General features: G+C 48.5%; 1 protein-coding gene across 1 annotated transcript in view; it reads right to left on the bottom strand.

Annotated features, from left to right (window-relative positions):
• CTSD (cathepsin D) overlaps positions 1-5,311 on the bottom strand; it is a 34,412-nt gene extending 29,101 nt beyond the window's left edge. The window contains exons 1-2 of the mRNA XM_039535222.1: positions 5,126-5,311; positions 833-989 (exon numbers count right to left, since the gene is read on the bottom strand). Coding sequence (XP_039391156.1) covers positions 833-989; positions 5,126-5,292 — 324 coding nt within the window. The 5' untranslated portion in view covers positions 5,293-5,311. The remainder of the gene's footprint in view (positions 1-832; positions 990-5,125) is intronic.
• Positions 5,312-12,989: the final 7,678 nt, after the last annotated feature.

The following is a 12,989-nucleotide window of genomic DNA, read 5'->3' as shown; positions in this document are numbered from 1 at the left end:
GATTGTGGCACCACCAATCAGGTAAGAAGTTGAGAGGTCTGATTACAAAGGAGAAAGCTTCTACTGACAGTCATAAAGTTTGGGTAATTAGCAATGAGGGGAAAGAAATAGGTTACTGAAGCTGTGAAGACTGTTTTAAAGCTCTCTTGGGTGTGGCAGCGGGTTTATTAAAACTGCAAATAAGAGGCACTTGCCCTTCAAACTGTGGCTCCTCCATTCCTTGGGAGTCTGCACCACTTCTATGTACTTATGTAGTGCTACACTTAAAAGCCTTCTCCTCCCCCTGAAGTCAAGTGAGGCTTTGCTATTGATGTCTGTGGAAGGAGGACTGGACTTTAAGGCTCAGATCTTCAAAGGGAGTTAGGCAATCTGGACCTAAGGGGCTAATCCCTGCAACAGCTCTGTAAAGGAGGTGGTATTACCCTTTTACATATGGGTAAACTGAGGGAGAGTAAGGAGCTTGCTGCAGAATTGAGGCCCTGACTTTAGCAAGGTGAGTTCCCTTGGGAGTGGATTTCCACAGCACTGGATGAGAGTATAATGCGTCTGCAAACAAACATTGCCCATGTGCAGGGGCTGTCAAGGTCTGAGTGCGATTCAATATTCACAGCAAAGAGCCAGGTACTTGAGAAGCATTTGCAGCAGAATGAGTCAGCTATCACTGTGGGCAAGCAACTGCCTCTTTTTCCTGTCCATGCGAGCTGCATAACTGGTGCAGATGACAACAAGTTTCCAGGTTAATGGGAGACCTATGCATTGATGCAGGGAGTTCCCTGCAATACCATGCTGCCAAATAGAGCGGCGACCCTGCAGAATGAGCTGCTGTACTTACATCCATGTAGTTCTTTAGGGTCTCTGGGGTGGGCTCCTCTACGCCAGGCACGCCCAGCTTGTATTTCAGGAATTCGCCCATGGCATTCAGATCAGGGATTTCGCTTCCGGCTTCATTTAGGATGCGGCGCACGGAGGGGAACTTAGTCAGCGGGATTCTGTTTGGGAACCAAAGAAAAGCACGTTGCCAGTTAAAAGCAAGTAACCCTGCCAATACCCCACGACAGCATCCACCACCCCCACAGGCAGGGCTGGGCTCCATGCACAGCAAGTGATCGTCTGGTACGCAAGGAGCACTCAGAGGTTCAGTAGCAGTCTTACAAAAATCCAGAACATGCTGCTGTTTAATGTTCTGAGGGACAGAATTTCCCTCCTCCTCCCCACTCCCCAGGGTGACAGCACCTGTTTCTGTTGATCTGTGGCATACAGATAAATGCACACCAGGACCTGTAGGCTTCTCAGGAACACATCTTCTGCTGGTGCAAAATGCCACAGTCCCATGGAAGTTAACGGATCGGCCAGTTTACATCAGCAGAGAATTTGGCTCCTAGTGTCAGCAAGTGCAGCTCTCAGCCTGGGCAAGCTTTGACAAGGTTTTTATTTTTCTTAAGCCTACTGTTGGGTCTTCTTTCTGGAGCCTTAATAAGAATACCTAGCGCTTGGTGCTTTTCATGTGTAGATCTTACAAAGGAGGTAACCGCGATTATCCCCACAGATGGGGAAACTGAGGTACAGAGGCGTACTTGACCAAGGTCACACAGCAGGAAGGTGGCGGAGCCAGGAAGAGCACCCAGGTCTCCCAAGTTGAAGCCCAGTGCCCTATCCAGACAGCCATGCTGCCCGTCTCTCTCAATTCCCAAGGCCTGTGCATGAAGAGAAGCACTCACTGCTTTCCATCCAGGGCATGTCTACTACACTTCCAGCTGGGGAAGTGTGTGCCCTGAAGCTCAGAACAGCACCCCCAGCTCCTAGTGTAGACATCCCTGAATGAGCCAAACTTAGGGTGTGTCAATCCAGCATTTCTAGCATGAGCTGTTTCTAAGAGTTGGAAGCTCATCTCAACTTCAGTGGCCCACGTGAGTTTGTGTGTGTACAGAGGGGAGGTGGGCTACCAGCACCAGAAGAAAAATAAAGTGTCAGGAAGTTTGGGTATCACCATTATTCCCTTCTCCTCCTTCCATCTTTGGGGTACTGCCCTTGTTCTTTAAGGCCCTCTCCATACCAGAAGCAGAAGCATGCTAGCTCTAGCTATGTTCCAACACAGCGTTTTCATGACAAGCGCCTGATCCAGAGCCCACCAATGTCAATGGGAGTCTTTCCATTGACTTCAGTGGGCTTTGCACCAGGCCCCCCATTAGCAGGGTGCTGGATGAATATAGAAAACAGACCATTCTTGCTCTGAAGGGCTTATAAAACTACATTTGGGGAGGCGGCAGGAGTGGCATATAGCGCTGTTTAGTCTGGGGAAAGGATTCCCTGTTCATTTGAATTAGTGAACCATCCTAACAATAGTCACTGATCCAGCCTCCTGATCCCACCATAGGCGACAACTTAGACTCATCTATTATTGGGAGTGGACTATATCCACCCTGATCGAACTGGCCCTGTCAACAACACTGGCTCTCCACTTGTGAGGTAACTCCCTTCTCTGCATGCGTCAGTATAACAATGCCTGCATCTGTAATTTTCACTCCATGCATCTGAAGAAGTGGGTTTTTTACCCACGAAAGCTTATGCCCAAATAAATCTGTTAGTCTTTAAGATGCCACAGGACTCCTCATTGTTTTTGTGGATACAGACTAATATGGCTACCCCCTGATACTTGACACCTTAGACTCAGACGAGCAACTGCAGTGTTCCCAACTGCTAGGGACGTCCCAGCACCACTGAACTCATGGCCCTCTGCAATTTCAGTCAAATGGGGAATCACTCTAATGCTCAGGGCCCCTATGCTACTAATGAGCTTCTGCAACGTCTGGAGCCAATGGTTTTGCTCAAGAAAGTTGCCTGCTCCTCCAGGTGTGGTAGCCAGTCTGCTCAAAACCATCCATTCCCATCTCCGCATGAGGCCATCCATTTGGACGCTGTTGCTTGTAAGGACTCTGCCAACTTCTTTCTGAAATTGCTGTATTTCAGGCAGGGCCGGCTCCAGGTTTTCTGCTGCCCCAAGCGGCAAAAAAGTGCTGCGGCAGTGCAATCATGCCACTCCACTCTTCGGCGGCAATTCGGCAGCAGGTCCTTTGCTCTGAGAGGGGCTGAGAGACCCACCGCCAAATTGCCGCTGAAGGCCCGGAGGTGCCGCCCCAATAGCGGCCGGAGTGCAGCCCCTTGGTATTGGCAGCCCCAAGCACCTGCTTCTTTAGCTGGTGCCTGGAGCCAGCCCTGATTTCAGGCCCTGTCCACACTGGGAAACTGACTGTGTTCTTGCAAGCTGTCAGGTACCAGGGCTGTACTGGTTGCTGATGGCCCGCAACAAGAGTATAATTTTGTTAAAACAGTTGTTGAAAACTGCTCAGAGTCCAGAAACAACTGAAGTACAGGAGGGGCTTTATGCAACAAATGAGAGCTCCCGTATCAGGATGTTTATCTCTGATCGAAGAGTGGTAACGTCAGTACTTAGCTAAAGGCACTTCCTTTGTCGGTTATGGCCCAGTGCAGATAAAGAAAGTTAACACATTGACAGAGAGCTGATCGCAGCTCACAGAAAATGAAATAAAGGAAAACAACTTACAGCTATTTTGCTTGTCATGATTTAGATCTTTGTAAACACTCCACTGAGGTTCCACTTGAGAGGACAACTATCCCAGCTTGGCACTCCCTAGATCAGACTCCTGACTCCCAGGGCCTCATTCACTGCTGTCCAGCACCTAGATAGTCATTTTCACCAGTGTGTGTGTGTTACAACTACTACACCGGACCCCCGCTAGAATGCAGGGGTTTGGATCCATGCGCGGTCCCGGGTTAACACGGGGACCATGTTATAGTGGGGACCGTGTTATAGTGGATTTCAATGAAGGTAATTAAATTTGAGATCCATGCATGGTCCCGCACTATAACCGAACTAGCGCTATAAAGACGCGTGTTCTAGCGAGGGTCTGCTGTATTCTGATCTCAAAGCATTTTACACACACTTTGCACTGTTGAAACTGACTATGCAAAGTGCAGGGCTCCTAATGTGTCCAGAAACTCCCACTTCTGTATCACAGATCAAAGACAAGAGAGTTTAACAAGAGGGCACATTGTTTCCACAACCCAAATCCTCCAGTCAAGAGCTGCTTGCTACCAACAAATCCCCCAAATTCAGTGCTACCTAGTTCCAGAGTAAATGTATATGTTGTGAGGAGTTTTGTTTGAGGTTAACATTCACTGTCAGTTTCAGCAACAAGAGGAGAAAATTCACGACCACTAAATAAAACCTCAAGTCTTGATGATCTCTCAGAAGTTCCATTGACCTTCACAGGAGCAAAACTTTCCAAGCCCTGATTTTTAGAAGGGCTGGGCACCTGCTATTGATTTCAGCTGGAATCGTGGGTGTTCAGCCCTTCTGAACAATCAGGCCCTGGGAAGTTTTGCTCCTGTAAAGGTCAATAAAACTTCTGAGAAATCATCAAGACTTGAGGTTTTACTTAGTGGTCAGGAATTTTCTTCTCTTGTTTTTGAAACTGACTAGTCAATAGGTACACCCTTAACTTCTGCTTAGCAGTAGTGAAACACTTTAAAGCACCCTGATGCCTCTTCAGAGAAACTTCATGAGCCAAACCGTGCCCTTGGAGAGGCAGGTGCATCTCCCGGGAGGGGGGAAAGGAAGCCAATGGAAAAAGGTCCATACCTAGCCAAGGACCAAATTTTAGCTCATGATGAGTCAGATTTTTGTGCTTCTTTGCTTAATTCTCCCATTTCCAATCCTTGCCGAGGGCTGGATGCAGGGAGACTGTCTCTTTGGTCTGTTAGGCATTTACCTGAGTCTGCAGCTAATTCCTCACGTCAAGTCCTAATCTCCCCTCCCCCTGCCCCGCCCATGAGCTCATGATGGCAGAGAGAAATCGCAACCTCCCAAGAGCAAGAGAGACCCAGCTTTCCTGCAACCCTCACTAGTTACCGCAGACAAGCCCAGGCAGCCTGGCTTCTAAGAAATATATGTTTCCCAGGAGGCCTCAGCAGCCCTTTGGAGCAAGGGGTGAGCAGCTGCTGTTACCATCGGGCTCCCCGCCAGCACCTTTGTTTACAAGGACCTCGCCCTGGGAGCCCCTAGCGCCTGCTGTCTATCCATGCCCAGCTGCAGCCCTTCCCTCACCTGATCAGCGCCGAGCATGGGACCACAAGGGCCAGGAGCAGGACAAAGGCGCGGAGTCCCATGGCTGCTGCGGAGCTAGCTCCCGGCGTGACGGCTGCTGCAAACCGATCCGTGCGCCACTGCCTATCCACACCCTCTGTTATCCAGGGCAGGGAATGACTGAGCATGGAATCCTGTGACTTTGGGATCAGCTGACGGGCTAAAATTGCAACTCCGTGTCACGTGATCACAGCGCCCGCTAGGGGAGGAGAAAGCCGGGGAAGGGATTTAACCCTGTAAACGCCACAATCAGGCGGAAGGAGGTATCTTAGGGCTGTGTGGTGCTGGTGCCAGACTTTCCTTTCCAGCAGCAGTATTGCTAACGCAAGCATGCAAACAGCATGAGTCAGCCCCCCTCTCCGCCGCCACAAACTATCATGAGACTGCCTTAGAGTGCTTTGCTGTCTGGATTTTAATTTGGACTTTGGTCACAGGTTTCAGGCTTTTCTTTGCAGCCAGGAAAGCTCAAAACTTAATAATAATTAAAAAAGGGAAGAGTGAGTTGCTGGTGTACTCATACGGTTTACGAAAAACACCAAACGTGACAAGACTTGTGCTACGATTGCAAGAATTTGCAACACTGGTAGAGAGATTGTGTCATGTCTACCTCCCACTCACAATCATATAAACTCCCTGTGGCAATCGGGGCAGCTGCTTGCATGGAAAGAGGAGATCAGGAAAGTATTTAATATATTTGTACCTAGGGTGACCAGATGTCCCGATTTTATAGGGACAGTCCTGATTTTTGGGTCTTTTTCTTTTATAGGCTCCTATTACCCCCCCACCCGCTGTCCTGATTTTTCCCACTTGCTCTCTGGTCACTCTATTTGTACCTGCTTGTTAGTCTCTCTCATTGTATGCACAGTGTGCCCAGCCATTTCATAGCATTGTCATCAGCCAGGTGAGGAGGCAGTAGCCCACCGTGGAAATAAGTCAGTGCGTACTCAGAGAGAATATGCCACAGAGCCAGAAGTTAACTGCATCTACCTGGTGGTGGGTCATTAGAGGAACCCCATTTGAAGAGACTGACTGCATAATGGTCCTGTCCTGTTCGAAACCGGTTCAGGGATGACCACAGGTGTCTTGGCAGGTCAAAACCTGTTGGGCAGATGGTTGGGTAGGTGGTGAGTGCGTGATTATTAATGACTGTCATCGCAGACCTCTCATCACACCAAGCAGATTCCACCATGTCTTGTGGTGGCACAAGTGACCATAAAGGGCACCTAGAAGACTGGTGAATTGGCGGGTGGTTGAAGAGATCAGAGTACAGAGGCAAGCTGCTGTTCTCACGGCTCGTGGCCAGGAGCAGGATGGAGGCTCCCTCACAGTGAAAATGGGGTGGTGCTACGTTTCTATGTATTGGCAGCCATGGCAATGGAGCTGCACAAAAAGTCCCCATAACGTGCATAGCTTTGCTAAGTTCTACATCAAGCAGCCTCATGTGAGCCGAGCGACACCAGACAGGAGCACATACTCTGCTGCTGAACAGCAGAAGGCAAGGACTGATGTTCTAAGCGTCCCTGCACTTCAAACTAAAGATTGTTAGTGCAATTTAGCAGCTAGAAACGAGGAGACAGCATCATGTGAGCTGCCAGCTCCCTGCAGACCACTAGCAAGGGCTTTGTGGACCACCCGTGATGTATGGACCACAATTTGGGATCCCTACCTAGGGACCTTAGCAAAATTGCAGTATCTAGACTCCTTGGTCCTGTAGGATTGAATTTTTGTAGGGCAGCGGCCCCATTTCAAGGCAGATGAACCAGATTCCCTGGACCTTTTAGAGAACACTCTGAAAAGCCAGGTGCAGGCTGGTTTGTCTGGATGTTAAAGGTCTTAGGGCACTTTTTAGGAAGTAAGGGACCTTTGACCAAAATTTTACCCACTCTAAAGTTAGTGTGGGGCTGTTTGTGGCTGCTGCCCTCCAGTCTAAAGATAGTAAAACAAACCTTGGCTGCATAGATTGTAAAGGGATCCATCAGAATGGGATGTGCTTTATAATGACCAGCTGCAGGTTTCTGCTGCTGACAGAATTGGGCTCTAAGCCCATCTGCGAAGCACTACTAGAGAATCTTCTGAGTGCAGGGAGGGGGGGAACCTCCAGTCCTGTCCATATAGAGACTCCTATGCCACTTCCCTTACCTACCTCTGCCCCAGCCTAGTGTGTGGGAGGGGGTGCTGGAGGAAAAGGAGTGTAGCCAGGATGCTCCCCTACATTACACTGATCCTGGGGTCCATTTTCATCCTCTTGATTGCTTAACAGCTAGCACAGAGGAGTAAGAAAAACATGAAATATAATCAGGAACTGGGATTTTCACAGCCTGAAGCCCTCCCTGAAAGCCTGGCTCCTCTCCCACACCCCCACCTTGCTATTATTATATCTTTCTTGGAGTAGCAGGGGAGAAGCCATTATAATGATTCTTTTTTGTCCCAGTGCATTTGCATTTGGAGAGTTCCTTGGGAGTCCTGCTTTTCTCACTGACTCCAAGCAGGAATAAAGGATTGGCAGGAGATGCGGCTTTGAGCAGCACCAACCTCACAAGAGGGCTTTCAGGGTAAGGAAGGGGCAGGGGTCTAACAGCTGGGAGGACACTTCTGCTAAGGAGACTGTGAATTTAATGGATGGTTAATGGCGCCAGCCAGCCATGGCCCTTTTTTATCTACAGCACACCTAGAACAGGGGTTTCTCCAAACTTATGGGAGAAAAAGGAGCTCAGTTTCCCAGCCCATTCAATTTCTGGCCACTACTGAGGCTGCCAACAGGGGTCTCCATTAGTAGCAATTGGGGTGGTGTGCTTGGTGTTGTAGATACCCCATTCCCTGAATCCCTTTATCAGCCTCCATCAGATTCAAACACCGCATTCTGGAAGGCCCTACAGAATCTCACCCCCACCTCCACTCTCATTTCTTCCTTCTCTCCTGTGTTCCTCCCAGTTCTCTCTCCTTCCTTTGCCCTTTCTCCCACTCTCAGCTTCACTTCCTTCTTTGTGCTCCCCCACCATGCTTCAGAGAGTCAGCCAAGCGTCCTTCCTCCACCTTCAGGCCTGCTGCTTCAAAGAATCTGTCCTGCCCTGTTCTCTCTATGATCTCGGCACACCCTCCTCGGTATGAACTTTTATATCATCTTTTGCCTAGGAGTCCCCTTGTCCCTTGTAATCTCTTCAGGGGAGATAACACGGCTACTGCATGTTTGTAAAATGCTGGGGGGGAGGGGGCGGGGGGGGGAAGGGAAGAACAGTTCTATCAAGATTAATAAAACAGATAAGCCAAGATTTTGAGAAGTGACTAATGTTGGGTGCTCACCTTGGGATTAGAGCCAAGCATGACAGACATGCAATATTCTGGATAGACCCTTTTGAATTAGGTTTAATACTATTGGGGGCACTGTATTAAAAATGCAATTGTTTGTGTGTTATTGTGAGATCTGGTCTACTCTACACACTTACATCGATATAACTGCGTCTCTCGGGTGTGAAAAATCCACACCCCTGAGCAATGTAGTTATACCCACCTAACCTCCGCTGTAGACAGCACTACGTTGGTGGAAGAGCTTCCCCTGTTGACATAGTTACCACCTCTCACAGAGGTGGATTAATTACGCCACCGGGAGAGCTCTCTTCCAGCGGTGTAGAGCGTCTTCATTGAAGCACTAAGGGGGCAGCTGGACTGATGTGCTGATGCCGCAGTTTAAGGGTAGACCTGCCCTGAGATTATATGCAACTTCACTAGGAGGCAGGGGTATACTACCATAATTCCTCCAGTCATCAGCTCTGTGAAACTTTGTCCTGAGAAGGGAACCTAGTGTCTGGCTCATTACCTAGTCTCACACTCTTCAAAAGTTCAAACTGGATTCTCTAGAGACCAGCAGACAAAGAAAGGATGTTGGGATAAATAACTTGGCGGTAAAACAGACTCAGGGCCTTCTTTCTGAACCAGCAAACGGACAGGGCCTCTGGTCGACTGAAGGCCGTGGTCCTTAGGGAAGAGTTGGAAGGACTCTGGCCTACTGAGTTCCCATAAGACGCTCTCTTGCTGAGCAAAGAGGGTATGATGAACTTGAAACCACAGGAGAATCCCTAGGTGAGTTTTGAAGGACTGCTCCTGCCAGAGCCCCTGCTGGAAGCAGGGGATGATCCCGGGTAAGCTTATTAGCATGCATGTAGGTTCTTTTATTGTTTTTAAATATGTTTCCTCTGTAGTGCTTTTGCCTTAAGAATAAAACAGGCTTGCTTAGAAAGCTGCGTACTAACTTACAACTGTAGCAATTACTCAGTGTACTGTCTCTGAGGAAAGAAGAGATGCAGGACTGCTTAGGGAGTTGGTCTTTTGCTGGGAATAACACGGGGAACTGTTCAGCCTGGAACTAACCCAGTCAGGAGGGAGAGAGAGAAGTTGGTCTCCATCTAAGAAAAGGAATAGCTAGGGAGCTTTTGCTGGGCCACTGAGAGGAAATACAAGTGCAGGGGGCCCAGAACTGCAACACTGCACAAATTCATGTTTTTCCCCCATTAGAAATTGGCTATTTAAGATTTTTTTTTTAATTTCTGAGCAAAATGAATAAATAAAAAATGCAATTAGGGTTGAATAAAATATTTGGTGGGTTTTTTTAGAAGGTTAATTAAAAATAAAACATCTTTTGGAAGCATTTAATTTCAGAAATTAATTTTTTGTTAATTTCAGCATTTCCAATTTTCCCCTCCCCCTTTTTTTGGACCAGAACTATTGATCAAAATCAAGCCAAATTCACAATTTAAGTCAGGGGTTCTCAAACTGGGGGTCAGGACCCCTCAGGGGGTCATGAGGTTATTACATTGGGGTTCATGAGCTGTCAGCCTCCACCCCAAACTCCACTTTGCCTCCAGCATTTATAATGATATTAAATATATAAAGAAGGTTTTTTTTAATTTAAAACGGGGGGTCGCACACAGAGGCTTGCTATGTAAAAGGGGTCACCAGTACAAAAGTTTGAGAACCACTGGTTTAAGTCCACCTGACTCTGGAGACCCAGGTTCAAATCCCTACTCTGGAGCAGGTGTGTGCCTTAGCCACTAGGTGTGGAATCATTCTTGCTCTCTGCCTCAGTGACTGTTTAGTATTTTATATAAAGTGGAACAGATTGCACAGGAGAGCTTGCAAGTTACCTAACCCAGAATAGCCTACAGCCCAGTGGTTTGGGCATCACACTGGGCTAGGGGAGACATGGCTTCAAATATTTGTGTGGGGATTCCAGCCTCAGTCTGCCGCATCCCAGGGGAGTACCTGAACCATTAGGCTAAAAGTTATCAGGGAGGCACCTCTTCCTAGGGCTGTTTTGTGAATCTAGCACGCACAGTTCTTTCTGGCCAAACCTATTTCAGCCAGTTTGCGTCCAATTTGAAAACAGTTTCAGGTCAACTAAAACTCCATTTTTCAGTGAATAAACTTTTGCCCAGCTCTGGGAGAGTGCTCAGCACTGCCTGAAAATGTAGGCCCTTGGCAAGTGTTTCAGGCTGGGCACCCAAAAAATCATTAGTCGCTTTTGGGGAAAAAAAAAATCTTGGTCCTTAACCCACACTGAGCCCCCAGACTAGAGCTTGGCTGATTTTAAGAGATATTCAGCCCCTGCTGCTCTCTGACATTAAGAGGAGCTGAAGGTCTTGCTGCTGGTTTAGATGCCTGGAAGTAAGTGGCTTGCTAACCCCAGCCAGCACAGAACTGCACAGGTGTATGGTCAGTCAGACCTCAGAGGGGTGACTCCTGATTAACAAAGAGTGGCTGCCAAACTAGTCCTACATGAAACTCCCACCTTGGCTGGCTGGCGAGATCCCTCAGCCTCAGGCTGCCCCCCCTCCTCAATGCCCTTAACATTCCTTTCCTCAGGATGGAAAGGTGCCAAACCCCAGCTCACCCACTGCCTGAGAGAGCAACTGCTACCTCCCTTGTATGCCTGAGTGAGTGTCATCATGTGCCTGCTCTACCAGTGGTTCAGCAAACCCCTCAGCATGTAATTGTCCTACACCCTAGTGCTCTCTCTGTTCCCCACTTCCTTTGTCTGCTGTAGCAATGTCAGCTACATTCCCAGAAGGTTCAAGACCCGCGAACAGCTTGGGGCATCTCAGGCAAACAGTGCCAGCCTGATACATTCCTCCCTGCTTGAGCAAAGCCCCAGCCAGCCTCCCTGAGGGTATGTCTACACTACCCGCTAGATTGGCGGGCAGCAATCGATCCAGCAGGGGTCAATTTATCGTGTCTAGTCTAGGTGCGATAAGTCAATCCCCAAGCGCTCTCCCATCGACTCCAGCACCACGAGAGGCACAGGCAGAGTCGACGGGGGAGCAGCAGCAGCAGACTCACCGCAGTGAAGACACCACAGTAAGTCGATCTAAGTACATCAACTTCAGCTCTGTTATTCATGGAGCTGAAATTACGTAACTTAGATCAATCCCCCTCAAGTGTAGACCAGGCCTTAGTTTCCTCTCTGCAGTGATCAGATGCAAGCACCCCTCAATGACCCCTGGAATTGCCAAAGAACTTGGCCAGCCTTCCACCAATGGCACTTACTCAGTTCAAGGCCGTCAATCCATCCCCTGACACTCAGGATGTATGAAAAAGATTTTCAGGTCATGTCCCACAATGACAGCAAAAGGTAACATGGGGGCCCCTCTTCTGAGGGAGATCAGGTCCCTTCTCTGTGCAGCTATAGGAGAATTACAGCTAGAGAGTGTGTGTGTGTGTGTGGGCGGGGGGAGGAGACAGGACTCCTAGTATGCAACAGGCTTCTCAAGCTGAAAGAGCTCATGGCAACCACTTCCTCCCACCTCAGAGTGTAGTTGCACCTCAATTCCAGCAGGCTGTTTACTCTTTCTCCATCCACCTGCATGGGCACAGTGCCATCACCAAAGACCACAGAGCCTAAGGCCTCAGTGAGCCCTCGGACTCCCACTTGGTCAGTTGCCTCAAAGTTACCCCCCAGTCTAGGGGCAGAACTGTGAGTGCTATGGCAGGGACACAATCAGAGGTGCTCGGGGCTCCCACCTGTGGTCTAGGTCAGTGGTTATCAACCTTTCCAGATGACTGTACCCCTTTCAGGAGTCTGATTAGTCTTGCCTACCCTCAAGTTTCATCTCACTTTAAAAAAAAATCAGACAAAAATACAGAAGTGTTACTGCACACTTAACAAATTGCAGACTCTTTCATTTATACCATATAATTGTCAAACAAACCATTTGGAATATAAATATTGTACTTACATTTCGGTGCATAGTATATAGAGCAGTATAAACAAGTCATTGTTTGTATGAAATTTTAGTTTGTGCTGATTTCGCTGGTGCTTTTTACGTAGCCCATTGTAAAGCTAGATAAACATCTGGATGAGTTGATCATACCCTGGGGTATGCATACCTCTGGTTGAGAACCACTGGTATAGGTAAGCAGCCTCATCTGACTTTGCTGCAGCTTTGAGTTCACCAGACCCTTTTGTTGTTTCCTGGATAGCTCTTCTGCATTAGGCAATAGTGTCTCTCACCAGTTGCTCTACCAGCAGGTCCTTCTCCTTTACCAGTACTGCCTCAGCCAGCACAATCTGTAGGAGTTAGTGCACCAAAGCCTGGACCATCCCAAGTAGATGGTCTCAATACTGCTCTGCAGGCAGCAGCGCTATTCCCTCCCCTCAACACACTCTGCAGCTTGAGCCACCCAATCTGATGTCAAACCAGTGTGCACAGTAATGTCCCCCCGAACACATTCGTTGGTGCTCCTTTTCTGAGAGTCCCACTCCAGTGGAGATTGCAGCTGTCACAGCCTCAGTTGGGCTGCCTCCTGTCATGGACTCACAGATTGTGCCCACTCT

Source organism: Mauremys reevesii, linkage group 4 (assembly GCF_016161935.1).
Source record: "Mauremys reevesii isolate NIE-2019 linkage group 4, ASM1616193v1, whole genome shotgun sequence".
Lineage (NCBI taxonomy): Eukaryota > Metazoa > Chordata > Testudines > Geoemydidae > Mauremys > Mauremys reevesii.
The sequence above is the reverse complement of the archived record's forward strand: the minus strand, read 5'-3'. Positions and strand labels throughout refer to the sequence as shown.